General features: G+C 44.6%; 1 protein-coding gene across 2 annotated transcripts in view; it reads right to left on the bottom strand.

Moving 5' to 3' along the window:
- The window catches only part of NUP88 (nucleoporin 88), a 537,460-nt gene that overhangs the window by 117,441 nt on the left and 395,972 nt on the right, over positions 1-24,047 (bottom strand). For both annotated transcript variants that reach the window (XM_044054045.1, XM_044054046.1), the window contains one exon: positions 3,943-4,041. In XM_044054045.1, the coding sequence (XP_043909980.1) occupies positions 3,943-4,041 (99 nt within the window). The remainder of the gene's footprint in view (positions 1-3,942; positions 4,042-24,047) is intronic.

Raw genomic sequence — 24,047 nt, 5'->3', positions numbered from 1 at the left:
TCATGCAGCAGGGTTTTTATATAGAAATTTATTGAATTTGGAACCCTGTAGTACCTGTCTGGCTTAACGGGTGCAGGAGTTAAAGAGTCAGGAGACAGACCGGACTCTGAAAATACATCATCTACAATGTCTAGTACAGGTGGAATAGCAAGAGGTCTGTGCTGAGGCAGTAAAAAGAAAATCCTGAGCCTTTTCTTAGATTCTGAGTAATCTTGGCTCTCCCAGTGAAAATGCTCCCTCATGGGATGCCGGGTTTCTCCAAAAGAATAGTCCTCAGGAGGAGAGGCTGAAGGGATAGATTCTTCAGCATCAGAATCCTCATAAGGAGGAAGAGAGTATCCCTGTTCTGAAGAGGAGTCAGATGAAATGGAAACCTGATCAGAAGAATCATATTCAGTGTCTTGCCTAGGCCTCTTATCAGGAGGGGGATGGGAACCCCTGATCAAAGTAATTAGGTCTTCGGCTATTTTGAGCATCTGTTTCTTAGGCATGGAAGTCTGTCCAGGAGAGTGCTGTACTTGTTTCTTTGTCTTTAAAGCTGTTTTAGTCTTTGCCTTGGAAGTGGAGGTTGGCTTGACATGTAAGTGTGTAGGTCTGAAAACACCCTCAGAAGCAGATGCCTGCTCACCAGCTCCAGACCCATCTGAGGGAATAGTTTCCGAAGGTCCAATACCTTGAGTATCCAGAGGCCTAGTTGTCTCCACGTGGGAGTCGGAGGCTGCCTGTGGCTCTGAGGTAGCGGGTGTCAGGGGCTGCGAAAGCGCCTCACTGAGAACCGGCGAACCGGTGACTGGCCTAGCGGAGGCTCTGTCATCGGTTTTGGACCTCGGATGCCTGTCCTTTTCTTTTTCCTTGCGCTTTTTATGAACTCCAGTCGTCTGCTGTTCTAACGGCATTATATAGTTAAACCTTCAGCCAAAGTAATGAAAGGCAAAATCGTACCAACGCTTAATAGTGCGTTGGTTAAATCTAGCACAAAACCGACAACTAGCAACGTCGTGGTCAGGGCCTAGGCAAGAAATACAGTAAGAATGAAAACCCTTATGAGGTATTTGCTTCCCACAAGAAATACAATTGTTAACTTTTTCTGACATCAGTCTGGAGCAAGAAAAAAGTTTCCCCAACAGGGTACTTAGCTTTACTGAAGACTTCAGATTTGAAATTTGATTTTGAAAATCTCAGGAGTCGTCTGACTGGCACTTGCGAACTGCTTTTGCTACGGGCACTGCGCGGCAAGAAAGACGGAAGAAAATGGCATCGGCTGCATCTTATATACCACTGGTGCACTGACATCAGGGATGAGGTGACAGCAACCCGCCGGACCAGGACTTTGGAATTCAGGTCAACTCCGGGTAGCCTGCCAGCAGGATAACCCAAGTGTAATGACTGCAACAGTGAAACACGATGAACATCAGCTACAGTCACGCCCCTACATAAGACAGGACCGTTCACAGACCCAGGCAATTACAGAACCATAAGTCTGACCAGCCTCATACACAGCCATGGAAAGGAATATTATGAAATCAATCAATAAGGACATTGGGAACCTCCAAACACTGGAACTGTCTCAGTCTGGATTCGTCAAAGGTAGGTCATGCTTATTCAACCTAGTGGACTTTTTTGAAAAAGTCACCAAAGCAATGGATGAGGGTAAAACAGTATGCCCTGTATACTTCAATCTAGTTAAGCTTCTGACACAATCCTCCACACAGAAATAGTAGAAAAGCTGAATAAATTGGGAATAAATCCCTATGTCATCTGACGGATAGCTAAACGGCTCAAAGACAGCATGCACAAAATCAAAATGGGAAAGTTACCTCCACAAAGAGAAAAGTAACTAGTGTGGTCCTCCAGAGTTCTGTGCTGTGACCTCTCCTTTTTCTCTACTCTCTTATAGAAAAAGCCAAGACCAAAGGGCTCTGGCTGGCTATGTTTGCAGAAGACTACAAGTTAGGAGCGGTCACTGAATCCCTAAATGACTTTGCCATCCAGCAGAAAGATTTGTCCTAATAAATAACTGGTTCCAAAATCAGGGATGAAACTAAATGCCAAAAATGCATTATCGCATCCCTTGGGAAGTTACCTACCCTGGGGAACTACCACACTGACATACACCCGTAACAGTTTACCCAGCAGCTCAGGATTTGGAAACTTATGTGGATAGTGACCTAACTTTCAATCAACATGCGTCCACTGTTGTAAGAAAGTCCTTCTGTACTGAACAGCTTAGAAACAAATGGACTGTGTCTAGATCTAGGAATGTCAATGTCCCCATTTACTCACCCCTCATTAGGCCAATAATACAGTATAAATGCCCCCTTTGGCATGTATCTGTCCAGACACATGTAACAACTGCAACACCCTCAGAGATACTGTACTAAAATGATACAAGACCTAAACCATATGTTCTATATGGACTTACTCATCCCTGTCACTATACTCGGTATCCTACAGACTTGTTAAGAGAACCTGTGCCTGGCATACAAGGCATATTTCAACCCAATATTGATGGATTTACTGCACATCAGCAAGTCAACTGACATCAGAAATACTCGGATTAGGCATCCAAACCTCTTCTACAGCATCAACAGAATGATTTGGAAGACAGGTATAGCTCACAGAGGATACTGCTGCCCTGGAAAAGACTCTATCCATGTAAAAGCAAGCTTATCCCTGTCTATATTCAAACAACTTGGATCTCTACATGGGAAACATAAACTTTACCCCAGGACTGTCATCTGCACTACTAAATAATAGACACCGCTCCTAAGTTTACCTATGGTATGCCCCAAGATATTCACACTAGGATTAATATATAATTATTGACTATGGCATGAGTAAGACCAATGCAACAACAAATGGAATAGGCTAATTAAAGCACTAAAAAGGAAACTGGCTATGCTTAAAATGGCCCAAAAGGGCTGCTAGCTTAGTACTTACCTATGAAATAAAGAATCCCATATGTTAGCCTAAAGTTTCATGGAAGGTAAGGTTGAAATCATCATCAGCATCAATATACCCAGAGGTAGTCTTCAAACTAAAATCCACATACAAAGAAACACAGACAGATACAGGAAACTGACCCCTTACTGGTAGCTCAGGGAATTCATACAGTTTTTCCAGCACGTTATAAATTAGAGAGGAATGGAATTTGGAGAGGTGAAACGAGCAGCTGAGGGCTCTTGTCCTCAGCTCTGCAGAGATGAATGTTTTCTTGCAACACTTAGACAAACTTTTAGATGCTTTGGTATAAGGGTAGCAAAATGTGGTCTCTGGGAACTAAACTAGACTGAAAAAATGAAATGACACCAATTTAAGCTCAAGGATGCCTGGTAAGGGACTAGTTCACTCCATTAGTGCATGTATAGGGTTGTCCAGCTTCTTTGGGGCACAAAAGCAGACTCGGGGTGTTTCCAAGCTAGTAAAATACCAGTTTAAATAACAGACTTTTTGGTTTAGCTGATTCAGGGCTATTCCTCTTTCCTCCACAGTGACTTGTTAAAGTATTTCCTTGGAGTTAGTAATAACAGCATGAAGCTGATCTATACTGGATCTTGTAAGCCTCATTTTCTATCTTGAAACAATAGGTCATCTGACAAATAACTAGCAAGGAAGAGGGTAATGAGGACTTACAGACAACTGTCTCCTGATATTCATTCTCCTCACTTGAGCCTGAAAAGAGGCAAAGTCCAACATCCTCCATCAGGCCTAAACATGAGCGCCTTCCTTCAAGGTCTCATACAAGTGCAAACCAAACAAATAATTTATTTCTACTCATATGCAAGTGTAAAAAAAGCAATAGTTCAAACCAATTTAATTCAAATTAAATGAAATGGCTCTGTACTGGCATAAAACATCATGAGACAGTGTGTTTCTGAACTAAAAAGATGACAAATATAATGCATTTTAACGTTTTACACGAGTTCTAAATGAGAGGCATACCTGAATGAATGTACTTCTGCAGTTTGCTGATCCACATCAGGCCAACAGTGTGAACTCCAGCTTCATGTGTACAGTGATATCTAATGTTGCACAATGGATCTAGGATAAAAGTACATAAAATAAATCACAAGTCTGACATCCAATTGAGTACGACAGAGCTAGAAATATTTATCTGGCCAACCATTGGTCAGTTCTTCCCTAAATCTAAAGGGAAGCAACTTGTTTTCTGCTATAAGACAAAGAAAAGTGAAAGAGGTGAATGTAGGAAAAAGGCAGGTGTAAAAAGGAGTCATATTTCAATACAGCTGCAATATAATGTCAATATCATCAGCGAAAGAATGTGGACGGTTATGATGCACATGGAGGGTTTTCCAGTGAAAGAAAGGAAGTTCATCATCTTAAGAGATTGCTAGTTAAACTGCACTCAGAAGCTTGTGGTCAGTTCTGGAAATGAAATAAGGAACAAGTTCAAATCTTGTGCCTTTTTGCAAAGGATAAATAAGTAATTCTAAAGAAATGAGAGCATGGAAAAATTTATGAAGACAAGGTAGATAACAAAAATTAAGTCATGGGACAGAGAGGGGAATACAAAAATACAACTGGGAATCACAAATCATTATACTCCGTCATGGTAATTTCACAGGGAAAGGGCACAGGTACTGGAGATAAAGTGACGTTATTAGAAATTATTTCCTAGATATAGCTTGATGGAAATTGGGGGGGGGGGGGGGGGGCAAGTCTGCCAAAATGCCAATTCATTAAAGCATGTCTGGAACAGAAGTCATGACTGTCTGTCGTGGAACAGAAGTATCCAATATAAACTTACTTCAAAGATAATGCAAACTCAGATGAAAAAGGCTGCCTAACACACCAGTTTAAGGTTTAAGCCCAAAATCTGACAATTTTTATGGTAAAGACTCATGAACCTTATTTAACATTGCCTGTTTTTTTTTCCAGAACAGGAATAAATACAATGCTTTCAGAGAAACATCAGGGATAAACTATGCCACAAGTAGTAACATTTTGAAAAAGTTCTACAGAAAAAAAAATAACTGCATGCTACTAAACCAAATTGAAAAATACCAGATTTCACATATGTAACAATGACAAGGAGTATTAACGTATTGGGTATCATCCTGACAGACATGCTTGTAAGCTGTGTCAAGTCGATCTTTGCTTCACCTACTTTTCACAATGGCCACAGTGCTTTGATGTTGTTCTTGTATACCAAACCACTTCTAATGAAAACATCACCATCTTTAAGGGTTTTCCAAACTGCAACTATGGTGCCTTAAGAAATCACCTTGCGCCAAATAAATGGCACCTTTCACATCCTACTGGTGAATCATTCATGGCACTCTACAACACTTTAAACAAATGCATTGACAAACTCATTCCTAGGAGTAATAAACACAAAGGAAAATTCCACAATAAGCCCAAAGAGTACAGATACAAAATTAACACTTTTTTTAAACAAAAAGAAGGCTTATATGAAATGCCTTCAAAATTTACCCAACTAGCAAGGCCAAGGAGAATGAAGAAAACAAACAAAATCTCACTAAAAGAATGAAAAGAAAACTAGGTTAATTTGTGGTAAAAAAAGAAGAAGTTATGTCTTACCATAACGTTTTATCTGAGTTGTTGATCTCCTTCCATTCCTCACTGATGGGTATGGTTCCGAACCCTCGGAACAGAGTCGGCCAAATACCAAGCTAGCATACACCAAACTCTCAAGCCACGCTACTACCCACAATGTCCTTCATCCCATACCTCAGATCGAGTTTGCAGAACATATAGTAGAAACATATATAAGAAACAGAAACAAAGGCAGAGGCCATCTCTGCGCAAACACCCTAAAACACCAAAATGACCCGAAGATCCGTCAGAAGCCTTTGGCGGGGGAAGGTGGGAGGGTGTGATGAATGGAAGAAGATCAACAACTCAGATGGAACATTATGGTAAGGCATAACTTCTTTATCTGAAGTTGTTAATCTTCTTCCATTCCTCACTGATGGGACCGAGTTCCTAGTTACTACAGAATCTGGGTGGCCCTCATGGAAGAACATTCCAGAGAACCACAGAGCCAAAGGCAGCTCTTCCCCTGAAGATCAGATCCAATTTGTAATGCTTGATAAAGGTATGGGGTTTAGCCCAGGTGGCAGCTGCACAAATATCATCCATGGAAGCCCTAGCATGAAAGGCGACAGAAGAGGCCACAGCTCTAGTGGAATGAGGTTTAATGCAGCCAGGAGCTGATTCCTCCTCCAGAGAATAAACAGAAGTGATGCAGTCCCTAAGCCATTTAGACAAGGTAACCTTAGACACTGCCCATCCCTTTCTAGAGTCCACAAAGGCAACAAAAAAAAGCTGATCTGACTTTCGAAATGACTTTGTCCTGTCCAAATAAAAACGCAACTGTCTGTGGACATCCAAGGAATGGAGACAGTATTCCCCTTTGTTGGTATAATTAGGGAAAAACACAGACAACTCAATGGACTGATTAATAGAGAATTCAGAAACCACCTTGGATAAGAAAGTGGGATTGGTGCGAAGTGATACTCTGTCCTTATGGAAAATCAAATAAGGACTCAATGCATAATGCTTGTAGCTCTGATACACATCTGGCTGAAGTAACTGCCACCAGAAACAAGGTCTTCCAGGACAGAAACTTCACATCACAGGTTGCAGCCGGCTCGAAGGGAGGTAAGGTCAAAGTTTGAAGCACCCTAGACAGATTCTATGATTCCACAGGTTGCCTAATGGGAGGCCTAGAATGAAAAATCTCCTTCAAGAAGGTCTTACACAGATGAGAAGAAATAATAGGAATTCTGTCTGAACCATCATGGAAATTGGAAATGGCAGCTAGATGCACCCGAATCGTGGATGCAAAAGTCCCGTTAAGGAAAAGCTCGGTCAGGTATTGAAGAACTGTAACTATTGGAATAGAAACAGGATCCGGAGACAGCTCTTGTGCCCACAAGGAAAAACGTTTTCAATTGTCTTTATAAAGTTTTCTGGCAGAAGGTTTGTGGGAGGCCAAAATAATATTCCGTACCGAAGAAGAGAGTGATTCAAGCCTGGCTACTAATGGAAGTGGAGCAACCAAGCTGTCAGTTTGAGCGTGGCCAGATTTGGAGATGACAACCCTTGGGGGTGAGAAATGAGATCCTGAAGGAAGTCAAGAATCCAAGGAGGTTGGAGCAGGTGTGGCTGAAGGAAGGGGAACCAAACCTGACGAGGACAGAATGGAGCAATGAGAATCATTCTGCTTCTCAACCGAGTAGCTTTCCTTAAGACCAAGGGTATCAAAGGGATGGGAGGATAAGCATACAGGAGACCCGTGGGTCAATCGAGAGTCACAGCATCTCTCGGGGACTCCCAATGAGGAGAAAAGAGGGCAAAGTAGCTGCTGCACTTCGCATTGGAGGGGGAGGCAAACAGATCGCAGCAAGGCCGGCCCCAGCGGCTGAAAATTTCCTCCGCCACTCTCGGGTTGAGAGACCACTTGTGAGGAAGCAGGATGCATCTGCTCAGCCTGTCTGCAATCACGCTGGAACTCCCCGGGACGTGTGTAGCAATCAGAAAACAGTTGGAAGCTATCGCCCACTGCCAAATTCTTATAGCTTCGCAGCAAAGGGGCTAATATCTGGTCCCTCCCTGCTTGCTGATGTACCAGACCACAGACATGTTGTCGGACTGGATACCAATCGGTCCAAGAGGAAGAAGAGGGTGGAAAGCTTGTAACACCAGTAACACTGCTCTGAACTCTAGAACGTTGATGTGTAAGTCGACTTCTAGAGGAGACCACGTGCCTTGAATAGATTTTCCCTGAAAATGGCCCCCCACCCTATCAGGGAAGCATCCGTAGTCACCGTGGCACTGGGCTGAAGAGGTTGAAAGGGGCGACACCAAAGACTTTTGTCCATTCTCATCCACCAGAGGAGATCCTGTTTGCAGAGATCGGTGAGGAGGATTAGTGCGTTCAAGGGATGATGACTGTGTATCCACTGAGTTTGAAGAAGCCACTGTAACAGGCGCATATGAAGCCTGGCGAATGGAACAATGGGAATGGCTGCCGTCATGGAACCCAGAGCCTGCAGAACTTCCCTTGCAGACACTTTCCTGCGGTCGAGTATCACTTGCACTTGTGTTCTCAGTCTTAAGAGCCTGTGATGAGGAAGAGATATTAGGCCGAGCTGAGTGTTGAACATAGCCCCTATAAATTCCAGTTGTTGTGAGGGCTGAAGGTTTGATTTTTCCCAGTTGATAGTAATAACCACAGTCTCCGCCAGAGACAGTGTGGCAAAGGGCCCTGGTCAGTAGATGCTCGGTGGGGGCGGAGAGGAGCCAATCGTCCAGATAAGGAAACACCTGGAATCCGTGAAGTCTCAAGTGAGCTGTCTCCATTGCTAGACATTTCGTGAACACTTTGGGGGGGCCATTGAGAGACCGAAAGGCAGGGCTTTGAACTGAAAATGATTGGCTCCCAACCAGAAGCGCAAAAGTCTCCTGGAGCGTTTGTCCATTTTGATGTGGTAATACGCATCCCGGAGATCTACAGAGCACATCCACACACCCTCCTAAAGGCAGGAAAGATGGACTAAATAGTGACCATGCGGAACTTGGTCTGTATAACTGACTCATTCAAACGACCGAGATCCTGGATGGGCCTCCAGTCCCCTGTCTTTTTTGGCACCAAAAAGAGTCTGGAGTAGAACCCTAATCCACATTGATCTGGGGGGACCTTTTGGATGACTCACTTTAGAAGAAGCTTCTTGATTTCGGAAGCTGCCTCCTCCCTTTGACTGGGTGGAACATCGGGAAGGGAGAACAGAGGTCTTGGAAAGGATTTGAGGGGAATGTGATAGCCTCTGGTGATAATTCTCTGCACCCATAGATTGTCGGTAATGGAAGACCAGGCTGCTTGGTGCAGAGAGAAACGTGCCCCGACTACTTCCAGAGGAAAGCAATCGGGTAATGCTTCAGGAGCACTGATAGGGCCTACCAGAGAAAGAATATCTGGAGCCCCGATTCCAGTAACCCCCTCTGCCCCTAAAGGGTGATCTTCCACCGTCTGACTCCCCTCTGCCTCTGGAGGAGTCCTCGCCACGTGCGTCACGAAAGAAACCTTGCGACTTCTTGTGCCACAACTTTCCACTCCTCTGGCTCCTGGAGAAGGAACGCAGAGGTTTGGAGAAGCGCAGGCCCACGGCAGACAAGGTCTTTCCATCCTGCTCGCACCTGGCCAGAGTATCCTTGACCTTAGAACCAAAGAGCACGGACGGCTCAATAGGGGCGTTCAAAAAGGAAGACTTGAAGGAATCCGGCAGGTCAGAAATGCGCATCCAGGCATGACGTCGGACAACCACGCCAGCGCCTGCTGCTCTGGCTGCTCCTTCGGTTGCGTGGGAGAGCAACCTCATGGAGGAATTCGAGATCGCTTCAAGGGTGGCAAGTTGGGAAGCCACTTTTTATCACGTGCTCCATCCGACACTTGACCCACGAGGCTACCAGAGAGTTCAGAAATAAGGTCTCTCTGGAGTCTTGTAAAGTCTGCCAAGAAATTCAGCGAACACACGGCAAAGGTCACTGCAGCAAAAACTCACTTCCCTAACCTGTCCACCGCACGGGACTCCCTGTTGAGCGGATGAACAGCAGGACTCTCTTCTGCCAAGTCCTTCTTTGTGGCCGCCGCCACCACTACAGCGTCTACTGGCAAGCCTTTTGCCCAATGGGGTTGATCCACTGGAGGATAAAGTACTTTGCCTGATCTCCTGGGGATAGCTTCTACTGAATCCGGAGTCTTCCACGCTCGCTGTACGATGAATTTGACCAACTCATCTGCAGGAGGGGTCACCCAGAACTTAGTAGGCCGGGAACGGAAAGCTTGTAGGAATACGGATTTCTCCTGGGAAGGGGTGGAAGATTTCCAGTCACCCCACTGACTCAAAATCTCCAAGATGTCCCCAAAGGAAACATCATCAGGGGGTGATCTAGGGGAACATTCCCCATCATCGTAATCTGTATCCTCAGTAAGGGACTCTTCAGGTGAGTCCATGTGTTTCCTTTTGCACCCTCTTCCGATGGGGCTCTGCGGTGGGAATGTCCGAAAAGGCCTCTGAGAGAGGGGTGCTTTGGATGAGTGGTCCCCTGCTAAGGGCTGGCGATGGCTGAGTTAGGGGGGGGGGACCAAAGGCGGAGCTGAAGGAGGAGGATTGCTAGCCGTCAGTGCCCTTTCCATAATCCGGAAGGTGGGCCCACCCGAAGAGGGATGGGAGCCCAGAACCGAAGAGGACTGAATTGGAACAGGGGTCACAGCCCGCTCCGAATAGCCCACCTCCAAGACTGGAGCTTGAGACGGGTTCGGTGTGGATATAACGCTCGGATCCATGACGGGAACCGAAAAGGCCATCGGTGCCGGGGTCAGAACTGAATATTCCACCCCCGAAGCAAGGGGTTGACTAAGGTGGGCTGTCGAACTGACACCCACCAGGGCTTAGATGCTTCAGGATTCATAGTAGTCGGTGCTGAAGGAAGGGGTCCCATTGAAAGCAATGGGCAAGGGGGCCATGAAGCCGAAAGATCCCCATCTGGAAAATACAAAGGAGTAGAAGGAGGAAAAATCCAAACACCCGGAGTGGAACAGGGTCTGGAGATTCCTCTTGCAGTCAATACCTGATCCACGAGACGAACAATGTCCATTTCTGACATGCTCCTGGCAGACCGAACCGATACCCTGGAAGTGAATTCAGGCCATCCAGAAAGGGAATGTAGGCTTGCCAGGCAAACGGATCCACAGATGACGAATACCTGGTCCGTGGTAAGGAACTCAACGAAGCCGAGGATTCTGATTTGAATTGTGTAAACGGTAAGGTCGGCACCGAGAGGGAACTAGGAGCCGAAGTCACAATCGGAGTAGTAGTCAAAATCGGATCCGAGGTCGGGGCCGGTGCCGAAATGTCCAGAACCAGACTGGTCGGAACCGAAGTAATCAGCAGTTCAGTAGTCGTCGGTGCCGAGCCCAGAACAGACAATTCAGACTTCCCAGAAACTGCGCTCGGCGCCAAAATTGGTGGCACCGAGGCAGTGAGCCGATGCTCGGAGGAAGATCTACAGGCCTTAGATCAATGATTTTTGCCCCTGTCACCGGCTGGAGAAGAGGGGTCTGAGCGGGGATGCTTCTTATCCTTGATTGGAGGGGTTGAGACCTCCGCAGAAATAGCCTCTGAGAAAGGAGAGGAAGCAATCCTTTCAAAATCAACTTGTTGCGCCGTACATTCAACGTCTGTTGACTAAAACTCGCACAAATATCACATGGGGGAGTCGCAGAAAGGTGCGAAACACCCAAATAATAGACGCATTTAAAATGCAAGTCGCTGTTCTGTAATTTATCACTGCATGACGTGCAGTGTTTAAAACCTGAAGTACCCTTTTTCTCAGACATACTAGCACTCACTCAGACAGAAGAGAAGGAGAAAAAGGCCAGACTACCAGCAATGGTATGAAGAGTTACCACGAGGGTGGTAAAAAGTAAAGAAAAGGCAAGAAAATACCAACAATGGTAAGAAAAGGATTACCTGTGAGTAGAGCTAGACTATAAGAAAGATACTAGTAGAGAAATTATTGGAGAAATACACAGTTTAAATAAGTCAAGACTACTTAGCTGGAGAGCTTGGTGAAAACGCTGCTATATGGCTGTGTGGCAAACAAGATCTGAGGTATGGGATAAAGGGCATTGTGGGTAGTAGCATGGCTCGAGAGTTTGCTGTACACTAGCTTGGTATTTGGCCGACTCGGTTCCAAGGGTTCGGAACCGTAGCCATCAGTGAGGAATGGAAGAAGATTAACAACTTCAGATCTTGCCATTATGACATTGACAATAATAAAGCCTTGTATAACCACTGCTAAGAATGAAGAGGAAGAATAAGAATGTTGTTTGATTTAACACCATTATATTTTCATAACAGGGCCAACAGGCACAGCTAACACACCAGAATACAAATTTGGAGCATATTTTACCTTACTTGCATTTTTAAAAGAGCTTTAAAAATTAGCTACATCCCTCGTATCTGTTAACAGGCTACTGTAATCCTAACCAACAAAAGAACCCCTTCCACACACTCATATAATTACAGATCTATCTGCATCTCCTTCACTTTGTTCAAGGTGATATAGATAATCATCCAATAATTTACTCAGGTAGGCCCATGTAAACTATTTTCCACGACCAGACCTAGTATAATTTTCTCAAAAGTAGATCTTGCACGCTTAACCTCACCAATTTCTATGTGACTGTCACCCTGGATGAAGATTTATCTGCTGTAGTACTCTCTGTTCTAGCCAAAGCATTTTATTAAACCCCATGGCATGATCTTACACAAACTCAGAACTCTAAAGGCAAATTAAGCCAAAATAAAATACAGCTGTGTTAGAAACTTAAATATGTAGATGTTCAAAGTTGATTCACTGTTGCAGTGCTTATATTTGAGAAATCCTTCCTACAGGCAGCCTTTAGCCAAATCCTGACTTCCAGAGCTCTACCCTTCCCCAGGGCTTCAGCTGATGATGCTTCCGTACACCAGTGGTATAATAAAGGGCATGTCAGCCAATGCCACCCTCAGCACTTTCCTGTTTGCGCAATGGCTAGGGAAAGACCCAAGCACCAGAGTCACAGTAAACCAGATGGTACAGCTCCAGGCCCACTCCATAAAACCCCAGTCCCACTTTCCATGTGGTAGGCAGACAAAAGGAGGGCTGGAGACACAGTGGTAAGGTGAGGAAAAAGGCATGTACTGGGAACAAATCCAAACAGCAACAATCAAATCAGTGCAGGAGAGGGGGAAGGGGGAGGAGGGTACTTTGATTACAACGGTGTATGTACTCAACTTGTATTTATGGTATATTACTAAAGACAACTGTACTACACTCATTTTTAATAGTTACTGTTATAGTCCTCACATTTGGGAATATTCCCAAAACCCAAAATTATTGGAAGGAAGAAACCAGTCACTTGGAACTAATGCTGTGAAGGACAGCAGAAGCAAACTCTGTCCTGGCCCTAAAAGCTGATCCCAGTTTAGTGTTTAGAAAAGGTGTGGAAAGAAGACCAGATAGCCGTTTCTACAAAGGCTTTCAGAAAGTACAGTTGTGTACCTACCATAAATGTAGATGTTCGAGTGTATTCACTGTTGCAGTCATTACACTTGGGTTATCCTGCTGGCAGGCTACCCGCAGTTGGCCTGAATTCCAAAGTCCTGGCCCGGCGTCGGTTGCTTTCGCCTCTTCCCTGACGTCAGTGCTCCAGGGGGAATATAAGATGCAGCTGACGCCATTTTCTTCAGTTTTTCTTGTCCCAGATGTCAGGTGCCCCCAAGAAGGTAGGCAATACATACTGCTTATAAAAAACATACACTAAAATAAACAATACCTTCATCTATAAGCAAATACACCACATAGGTTGTATAGGATAGAGAAGTATAGATAAGACCCAGCAAAGAAAGGAGGATGGTGGGTGGGTAACCTGGACTGCAGCAGTGAATACACTCGAACATCTACATTTATGGTCGGTACACAACTGTACTATGTTCATAGTGTTTCACTGTTGCAGTCATTACACTTGGGTTGAATCCCAAAGCTGAGGTTGGGTGGCTGGGTCTAAATAGGATTAGGAGTGGCTATGAGGCCCTGCAGAACTGCAGTGGCAAAGCCTGCTCTGGATTTAGAGTAAAGGGGTAAGTGATGGTGCTTGGTAAAAGTGTGCACTGAACTCCAAGTTGCAGCCTCCAAAATTTCCTTGGTTGATACTCCTCTGAGAAAGGCTGCTGAAGTGGCTGCTGCCCTGGTAGAATGTGGCCTAATATTCTTAGGCACTGATTTTCCATGCTGTGCATAGCAGAAACGAATGCAGTGTCCTATCCATTTTGAAATAGTCTTTCCTTGTGATTCTGCAGCATATGACACAAAAAGTTGCTCAGTTTTTCTGAAAGCTTTTGTTTTATCCAAGTAGAAGCATAGCTGCCTGTGTATGTCCAAAGAGTGCAGAGGTCTCCCCCCTTTATTCTGGGGATTTGGATAAAAAGTTGGCAAATGAATGGTTTGGTTAAGAGCCACACTAGATACTACCTTTGGCATAAATGTTGGATTTGTCCTTAGAGAAACCCTGTCCGGATGAAAAATGATAAAAGGTTCCACTGCCATTAATGCCTGTAACTCTGTGACTTTTCTTGCTGAAGTTATTGCTAGGAACAGAGCAGTTTTCCATGATAAGAATTTTGTATCAGCTGTATTGGCTGGTTCAAAAGGAGGCAGTGTGAGCTTTTCCAAGACAAAGTTGAGGTCCCATGTAGGTATCGGTGCTCACCTTGGGGGTCTTATGTTTTTTGCCCCTCTGAGGTACTGTCTTAGCAGTGGATGTGAGAAAATAGGAGGTTCCGTATTGTAATGAGCTGAAATGGCAGAGGTATGGATCTTAATTGATGAGAAGGATAGGCCTTTGTCCAGCATCTCAGTTAGGTATTTTTAAATCTGAGGAACATTTGGAACAAGCGGTTCAAGTCCTTGTGCCTGGTTCCAAGCACAGAATCTCTTCCATTTTTCTGCATAAGATTTCCTGGTGCTGGGCCTCCTAGCTTCCAAAATGACATCCATAACTGCTTTAGAGAGAGAGGTGTGTTCTGAGTGGTTATATTATTCGTCATGCAGCCAGATTTAAGGTTCTGAGTTGGCTGTGCAAGATCTGATTGTTTTATTGGATCAGAAGATGAGGAATTTGAGGTAAAGTTCAGGCTGGGCCTTGAGACAAGCTCTTTAGGATTGGGTACCAGTGCTGGCGTGGCCAGTCTGTGGCAATCAGAATCATATTTGGCTTCTCTTGTCTGACTTTTAGGAGTACCTTGGGGAGGAGAGGCAGTGTTGGAAAGGCATAAACTGTTAGGGTTTTCCAGCTGAATGATAGAGCATCCACCTTCCATGCTTGTGAGTGATAAGTCCTTGTGCAGAATCTCTGTAGTTGGCAGTTGTGAGGGGAGGCAAACAGATCTATGTCTGGGCATCTCCATTTCCTTGTTATCATGCTGAAGACTTGTGGATCTAGTTTCCATTCGTGAGGGTCCATGAGGTTTCTGCTTAGTTCGTCTGCCAGAGTATTTTTCTTTCCTGGCAGGAATTGTGCCTGCAGATGTACTTGATAGGTCAGTGCTGTGTTCCACAGTCATGCTTGCCTGCAGAGGGGGTAGGAATGTGTGCCCCCTTGCTTGTTTATGTACCACATGACTGTAGTATTGTCCGTCTTTAGCAATAGATGTCCTGGATGTAGTAGATCCTTGAAGGCTGTCAGGGCATTCTGTACAGCTAGCATCTGTTTTTGATTGATACGAAGATGCATTTGGTCTGCGGGCCACGTGCCCTGAATACATTTTCCCGCCATGTGTGCCCCCCCAGGCATAATCCGATGCATCTGTTGTTGGTGTCTGCCTGGCTGTGGGTAAAGTGAATGGCTGTCCCTTGTTGTGGTGACAGGCCAGTGCCCACCATCAAAACTCTTGTTGCAGGCAGGGAATATTATTGTTTCCAGGCTGTGGCAATGTTGAGTTCAAACACTTTTTAGATACCATTGTAGCTTCCACATATGCAGTCTTGCATATGGAATTAGTAGGATGCAGGATGCCATGAAGCCCAAAGCCTGCAGAATTTTTCTTGCAGGTAGCTGGGTCTTTGTTGCCATCATTTGAAAGTAATGAGTCAGTTGCCTTTGTTTGTCTGGCGTGAGATAAGCCATCTGGACAGATGTATTTAAGCTTGCACCCAGGAATATTATCTCTTGAGAGGGCACTAGTTTTGATTTATTTTCGTTTACTGTGTACCCTAGGCAAATTAGTAATCTTTTTACAAATGCCAGATGCTTTAGTAGAATGTCCTTGCTCTCTGCTTGAATAAGGCAGTCGTCCAAGTAGGGATATATTTGAATTTCTTTTTGTATGCAAAATGCAATTACTGGTGCCAGGCATTTTGTGAAGACCCTGGGTGCAGTAGATAAGCCAAAGGGCAGTGCAGTGAATTGGTAATGCATTGAGCCAGCTATGAATCTGAGGTATCTTCTGCAAGATTGTCTAATTGGGACATGCAGGTATGCCTCTTTGAGGTCCAAAGTAACTAGCCAAGCCTTCTTGCCCAGCATGGGTAGAAGTTGCTGCAGTGTCAACATTTTGAATTTTGGAACATCCAGGAAAGTATTTAGAATAGACAGATCCAGTACTGGTCTCCAGGCTTTGTCCTTTCTGGGTACCAAGAAAAGTCTTGACTAAAATCCTTGTCCCTGCTCTTGCTGTGGTACTTTTTGAATAGCCCTCATGTCCATGAGAGCAGAAATTTGTTTTTGTGCCTCTGCCCATTGATTGAGTGGCAGGTCTGGCATACCTTTTGGCCTTGGTAGGGTGTGAAAGTGGAACCTGTAACCCTGAGAAACAATATTCAGTACCCATTTGTCCTGGGTGATCATGTGCCAATTTTGTGAGAAAAAGTGCTAGTTTTCCCCCTAAGGGTGCTGCCAAAAGGTAAGTGCTTGGCATTGGTAGAGGAAAGTCATTGAGACTGTTTTCTATAAGGTTGTGATTTGTCTTCTCCGCCTTTGGGGGCTGAAGCATCCCATTGTTCAGGTCTGTATGAGCCTTGGGGCTGAGATCTGCCTTTTGGGCATCTGTATCTGCCTCGTTGTGGCCTGTCTGACACTGGAAAGGACCAATTTTTAGAAGGCCAGTTCCTGCTAAATCTGGGTGGCTGAACCTGTAAGAAATCCTTTACTGTATGCATTGATTTTTCTTTATCCTCCATTTTCTTTAACACCTCTTCTGCCTTAACACCAAACAAAGTATCATGCAGTAATGGAGCATCTAATAATTTTGCTTTAACATGATCAGGTAAACTCTGTTCTTTTAACCAAGCATGCATTCGAATGACAGAAACTGTAACTGCGGCTCTACAAGAAGCCTCTAATGACTCAAAACCACATTGCAAAGTATGCTTTCCCACTTGTTCAGCTGCATGCAATGAATCCTGCATTTCCTTGTTCTCAGGACATTCAGAGCTTGTAAGCATTTTCGGTTTTAGCAAAGACATTAGGTATTGTTGATATTTAAGCATGTGAAACTGGCAGTTTAAAGCCCTTACAGCTAAAGTAGCAGAGGTGTAAACTTTTTCCCCCATCCGTCCAGTGCTCTACAATCCCTATCAGAGGGAACAGGGTTTTTTGCAGTGGAAGCCTTGACCCCTTTGGGACCCTGATAAATTGTTTCTGGATCAGCAGCAGGGTTTTTATAAAGAAATTTATGAGAATCTGGAACCCTGTAGTACCTTATCTGGCTTAACTGGTGCAGGGGGTAAAGAATCAGGAGACAAACTGGATTCAGAAAATACATAATCAACAATATCTAGTACAGGGGGGATAGCAAGAGGTCTGTGCTGAGGCAATAAAAGAAAGTCTCGGAGCCTTTTCTTGGATTCTGAATAATCCTGGCTCTCCCAATGGAAATGCTCCCTCACGGTGTGCAGGGTTTCCCCAAAAGAGTAGTCCTCAGGAGGAGAGGCTGAAGGGATAGATTCTTCAGCGTCAGAGTCCTCATAGGGAGGAAGAGAATATCCCTGTTCTGAAGAGGAATCAGAAGAAATAGAAACCTGGTCAGAGGAGTAACAGTTAGTGTCTTGCCTAGGCCTTTTATCAGGAGGGGGATGGGAACCCCTGATCAAAGTAATTAGGTCCTCGGCCATTTTAAGCATCTGTTTCTTTGGCATGGATGACTGTTCAGCAGAATGCTGTACTTGTTTCTTTGTCTTTAAAGGTGTTTTAGACTTTGCCTTGGCTGCTGAAGTGGTCTTTATAGTAAGCTGTGTAGGTCTGAAAACACCCTCAGAAGCCGATGCCTGCTCAGCGGCTCCGGACCCATCTGAGGGAATAGTTTCTGTAGGCCCAATACCTTGAGTTTCCAGAGGCCTAGATGTCTCCACGTGGGAGTCGGAGGCAGCCTGTGGCTCTGAGGTAGCGGGTGTCAGGGGCTGCGAAAGCGCCTCACTGAGAACCAGCGAACCCACAACTGGGCTAGAAGAGGCTTCGTTGTTGGTTTTGGACCTCGGATGCCTGTCCTTTTCTTTGTTCTAGCGCTTTTTATGAACTCCGGTTGTCGGTTGTTCCAACAGCATTATATAGTTAAACCTTTGGCCAAAGTAATGTAAAGCAAAATCGAACCGGCACTTAATAGTGTGTTGGTTGAATCTAGCACAAAACCGACAACTAGCAATGTCGTGGTCAGGGCCTAGGCAAGGAATACAGTAAGAATGAAAATCCTTATGAGGTATTTGCTTCCCACATTGTTAACTTTTACTGACATCGGTCTAGAGCAAGAAAAAGTTTCCCCAACAGGGTACTTAGCTTTATTGAAAACTTTGGATCTGAAATTCAATTTCAAAAATCTCAGGAGTCAGCCAACTGGCACTTGTGAACTGCTTTTGCTTCGGGCACTGCGCGGCAAGAAAGACTGAAGAAAATGGCGTCGGCTGCATCTTATATTCCCCTGGCGCACTGACGTCAGGGAAGAGGCGACAGCAACCGACGCCGGACAAGGACTTTGGAATTCAGGCCGACTGCGGATAGCCTGCCAGCAGGATAACCCAAGTGTAATGACTGCAATAGTGAAACACGATGAACATCTTCCCTAAGGAAGGCTGTGGTAGCAGTAGTGCCCTGATCTGACCTGGAATAGGTTTACCAAGGTGCAAGTAATGAAGTAAATGCAATATGCTAACTATTTATTTAAGGTCTGCTTACTAACAAGTCTGCACACTTTACACTTCAAAAAAAGAGGCAAACAGCTGAACAGACTTTCTGAATTCCTTTATTCTATGCAAGTAACATCTCAGCTGCCTCTAATACACATCAAAGGAATGTGGAACAGTCCTTTTCCTCAAGTTCTGAGACTGTAGGAAAGAAAATGGTGATTGAATATCATGAATAAAAGTAATTTCTGATACTATCTTAGCTATAAAGGTGGGGATGGTATGCAAAGATACTCTGTCATAGTGAAATACCACAAAATCTTCTTTATATATTAGGGCTTGCAGTTCAGAAGAGCTCCCAAAAACAGCATCTTCCAGGATACACAATGTAGGAGGACTGAAGTAACTACTTCAAAAGGGGCTATAGTACGCTCTTTTAGCCCACAGTTGAGATCCCAGGGTGTAGCAAATGTTTTCTAGGTGGTCTAAGGTAGATGACCCTCTGAGGAACTATTTGACTGAAGGTCTGCAGTATGAGGGGTAGATTCACAAGGACAGGCTGAAACAGTAAAAGCAGACACTTTTATAGAGGCATAGTCTAAACAGTACAGTTGTGTACCTACCATAAATGTAGATGTTCGAGTGTATTCACTGTTGCAGTCATTACTCTTGGGTTATCCTGCTGGCAGGCTACCCGCAGTCGGCCAGAATTCCAAAGTCTAGGTCCAGCGTCGGTTGCTGTCGCCTCTTCCCTGACATCAGTGCGCCAGGGGTATAAAAGATGCAGCCAATGCCATTTTCTTCAGTTTTTCTTGCCCCAGATGTCAGGTGCCCCAAAATAGGTAGGCTGAAAAATATAGCAATAAGAAATGCATGCACAAAAATAACATTTCCTTCATCTACAAGCAAATACACCAAAAAGGTTGTATAGGATAGAGAAGTGCAGAAAGTCCCAGCAAAGAGAAGGGGGATGGTGGGTGGGTAACCTGGACTGCAACAGTGAATACACTCGAACATCTACATTTATGGTAGGTACACAAATGTACTATGTTCATCTTGTTTCACTGTTGCAGTCATTACTCTTGCGTTGAATCCCAAAGCTGAGGATGGGTGGCTGGGCTAAATAGAATTAGGAGAGGTTATGAGGCCCTGCAGAACTGCAGTGGCGAAGCCTGCTCTGGACTTAGAGTAGAGAGGCAAGTGGTAGTGCTTTGTAAAGGTGTGCACTGACCTCCAAGTTGCAGCCTCTAAGATTTCTTTGGTTGGTGCTCCTCTGAGGAAGGCTGCTGAAGTGGCTGCTGCTCTGGTGGAATGAGGCCTAATGCCCTTAGGCACTGATTTGCCATGCTGAGAATAGCAGAAACGGATGCAATGGCCTATCCATTTAGAAACAGTCTGTTTTGAGATGGCCTTTCCTTGTGATCCTGCAGCATATGACACTAAAAGTTGCTCAGTCTTTCTGAAAGCTTTAGTTCTGTCCAAGTAGAAGCGTAACTGCCTATGTATGTCCAAAGAATGCAGAATTTTCTCACCCTTGTTCTGTGGATTTGGGAAAAAGGTAGGCAAGTGAATGGTTTGATTGAGGGTCACACTGGACACCACCTTAGGCATAAATGTAGGGTTTGTCCTCAGAGAAACCCTGTCTGGATGAAAAATGATGAATGGTTCCACAGCCATGAGTGCTTGTAACTCCGAGACTCGCCTTGCAGAGGTTATGTCTAGGAGCAGAGCCGTTTTCCAGGATAAGAATTTAATATCCGCTGTTGATGCTGGCTCGAAAGGAGGCAGTGTGAGTTTTTCCAAAATATAATTGAGGTCCCAGGCCGGAATTGGTGGTCTCCTTGGAGGCCTAATGTTTTTGGCCCCTCTGAGGTACTGCCTTATTAAAGGATGAGAAAAGATAGGTGGTTCCGTATTGTAATGTGCAGAAATGGCAGAGGCATGAATATTAACTGATGAGAAAGAAAGGTCTTTGTTCAGCATCTCAGTTAGGTATTGTAAAATCTGAGGAATATTTGGTACAGACGTGTCAATGCCTTGTTCCTGGTTCCAGGCACAGAATCTCTTCCATTTTTCTGCATAAGATTTTCTGGTACTGGGCCTCCTGGCCTACAAGATAACATCCACAACAGCTTTTGAAAGAGGAGTTTTCTGAATGGCTACATTATCCGCCATGCTGCCAGATTTAAGGTCCTGATTTGGCTGTGCAGGATCTCATTGTTTTGTTGGGTCAGCAAGTGAGAAGTTTGAGGCAATATCCATGCTGGACCTTGAGACAAGCTCTTTAGGATTGGGTACCAGTGCTGGCGTGGCCAGTCTGGTGCAATTAGAATAATTTTTGGCCTCTCTTGTCTGACCTTTAGGAGTACTCTGGGAAGGAGAGGTTAGATTTTTCCAGCTGAATGATAGGGCGCCCACTTTCCATGCTTGCTTGTGGTAAATCCTTGCGCAAAATCTCTGCAATTGACAGTTGTGAGGGGAGGCAAATAGATCTATGTCTGGGCATCCCCATTTCCTTATTATCATCCTGAAGACTTATGGATCCAGTTTCCATTCGTGGGGATCCAAGAGGTTTCTGCTTAGTTCGTCTGCCAGAGTATTTGTTTTTCCTAGCAGGAATTGTGCTTGCAGGTGAACTTGAAAAGCCAATGCTGTGTCCCATAAGGTCATTGCTTGTCTGCAGAGGGGGTAGGAATGAGTACCTCCCTGCTTGTTTATGTACCACATGACCGTAGTGTTGTCTGTCTTTATCAGTAATTGTCCCGGATGAAGCAGGTCCTTGAAAGCTGTCAGGGCATTTTGAACAGCTAGCATCTCTTTTTGATTGATGTGAAGATGCATCTGGTTTGCAGGCCATGTGCCCTGAATACATTTTCGTGCCATATGGGCCCCCCAGACATAATCTGATGCATCAGTTGTCAGTGTCTGTCTGGCTGTGGGTAAACTGAATGGCAGACCATTGTTGTGGTGACAGGCTTCTGCCCACCATTGAAACTCCTGTTGTAGGCAGAGAATGAGTTCAATTACTGTCTCCAGGCTGTGGCAATGCTGAGTCCAAACACTTTTCAGATACCATTGTAGTTTCCTCATATGCAGTGTGGCATATGGAATTAGTAGAATGCAGGATGCCATGAAGCCCAAGGCCTGCAGGACTTTCCTTGCAGATACGTGGGTTTTTGTTGCCAATTTCTTGAAGTAAGTAGTCAGTTGTTTTTGCTTGACTGGCATGAGATAAGCCATCTGGGCAGTTGTATTTAAGCTTGCACCCAGGAATATTATCTCTTGAGAGGGTACTAGTTTTGATTTCTTTTCATTTACTGTGTACCCTAGGCCAATTAGTAATCTTTTCACAAACACCAGATCCTTTAGAAGAGTGTCTTTGTTCTCTGCTTGAATTAGGCAGTCGTCCAAGTAGGGATATATTTGAATTCCTTTTTGTCTGCAAAATGCAATTACTGGTGCCAGGCATTTTGTAAAGACCCTGGGCGCAGTAGATAAGCCAAAGGGCAGTGCAGAGAATTGGTAATGCATTGAGCCAGCTATGAATCTGAGGTATCCACTGCAAGATTGCCTGATTGGGACATGCAGGTATGCCTCTTTTAGGTCCAAAGTTACGAGCCAAGCCCTCTTGCCAGCATGGGCAGTAGCTGCTGAAGAGTCAACATCTTGAATTTTGGAACTTCCAGAAACGTATTTAGTATAGACAGGTCCAGAATTGGTCTCCAGGTTTTGTCCCTCCTGGGTACTAGGAAAAGTCTGGAGTAAAATCCTTGTCCCTGCTCTTGATGTGGTACTTGCTGAATGGCCCTCATGTCCATGAGGACTGTAATTTGTTTTTGTGCCTCTGCCCACTGATTGTGTGGCAGGTCTGGCATGCCCTTTGACCTTGGTAGAGTGCGAAAATGGAACTTGTAGCCTTGGGACACTATGTTCAGAACCCATTTGTCTTGGGTAACCATTTGCCAATTTGATGAAAAAAGTGCTAGTTTTCCCCCTAAGGGGGCTGTCAAAAGAAAACTGCTTGGAACTGGTAGAGGAACGTCATTGGGACTGTTTCCTGTAAGGCTGTGATTTGTCTTATCTGCTTTTGGAGGTAGGAGCACACCATTGTTTAGACCTGTATGAGCCATGGGGCTGAGATCTGCCTCTGGGACACCTATATCTGCCTCTTTGTGGTCTAAGACTGGAAAGGACCAATTTTTAGAAGGCCAGTTCCTGCTAAACCTGGGTGTCTGTACCTGTAAGAAATCCTTGACTGTCTGAATGGATTTTGCTTTATCCTCCAATTTTTTCAACACCTCTTCTGCTTTAGTACCAAACAAAGTATCATGCTGTAATGGTGCATCTAATTATTTTGCTTTAACATGATCAGGCAGATTTTGTTCTTTTAACCAAGCACGCCTTCTAATAACAGAACCTGTAACAGCGGCCCTGCAAGAGGCCTCCAGTGAATCAACCACATTGCAAAGTATGCTTTCCCACTTGTTCAGTTGCATGCAATAAATCCTGCAATTCCTTGTTCTCTGAACATTCAGAATTTGTCAACATTTTCTGTTTAAGTAGGGAAATTAAATATTGCTGATATTTAAGCATATGAAATTGACAATTTAAAGCCCTTACAACCAGGGTGGCAGAAGTGTAAACTTTTTTCCCCCCATCTGTCTAGAGCCCTAGAATCCCTATCAGAGGGGACAGGGTTTTTTGCAGTGGAAGCTTTAACCCCCTTGGGACCCTGAGATATAGTTTCTGGGTCAGCAGCGAGGTTTTTATATATGAATTTATGAGAATCCGGGACCCTGTAGTATCTGTCTGGCTTAGCAGGTGCAGGGGGTAAGGTGCAGGGGGTAAAGAGTCAGGGGACAGCCACAACAGCCACTTTAGCTCTCAATGGGTCAAGGTCTCTGGACCTCTGAAAATACATCAACTACAATGTCTAGAACAGGTGGAATAGCAAGGGGTCTGTGCTGAGGAAGAAGCAGGAAGTCTCTGAGCCTTTTCTTAGACTCAGAATAATCTTTGCTCTCCCAGTGGAAATGCTCCCTCATAGTATGCAGTGTTTCCCCAAAAGAATAGTCCTCAGGAGGAGAGGCTGAAGGAATGGATTCTTCAGCATCAGAATCCTCATAGGAAAGCATGGAGTAATCCTGTTCAGAGGAGAAATCAGAGGAAATAGATACCTGATCAGAAGAATCATACTCTGTCTCTTGCCTAGGCCTCTTTTCAGGAGGAGGATGGAAGTCCCTGATCAAAGTAATTAGGTCTTCGGCCATTTTGAGCATCTGCTTTTTAGGCATGGAAGTCTGAATAGGAGAATTCTGTACTTGTTTCTTTGTCTTTAGAGC

Source organism: Protopterus annectens, chromosome 13.part0 (assembly GCF_019279795.1).
Source record: "Protopterus annectens isolate FY-2018-M chromosome 13.part0, PAN1.0, whole genome shotgun sequence".
NCBI lineage: Eukaryota > Metazoa > Chordata > Ceratodontiformes > Protopteridae > Protopterus > Protopterus annectens.
Note: the sequence above shows the minus strand (reverse complement) of the source record. Positions and strands in the feature narration are given on the sequence as shown.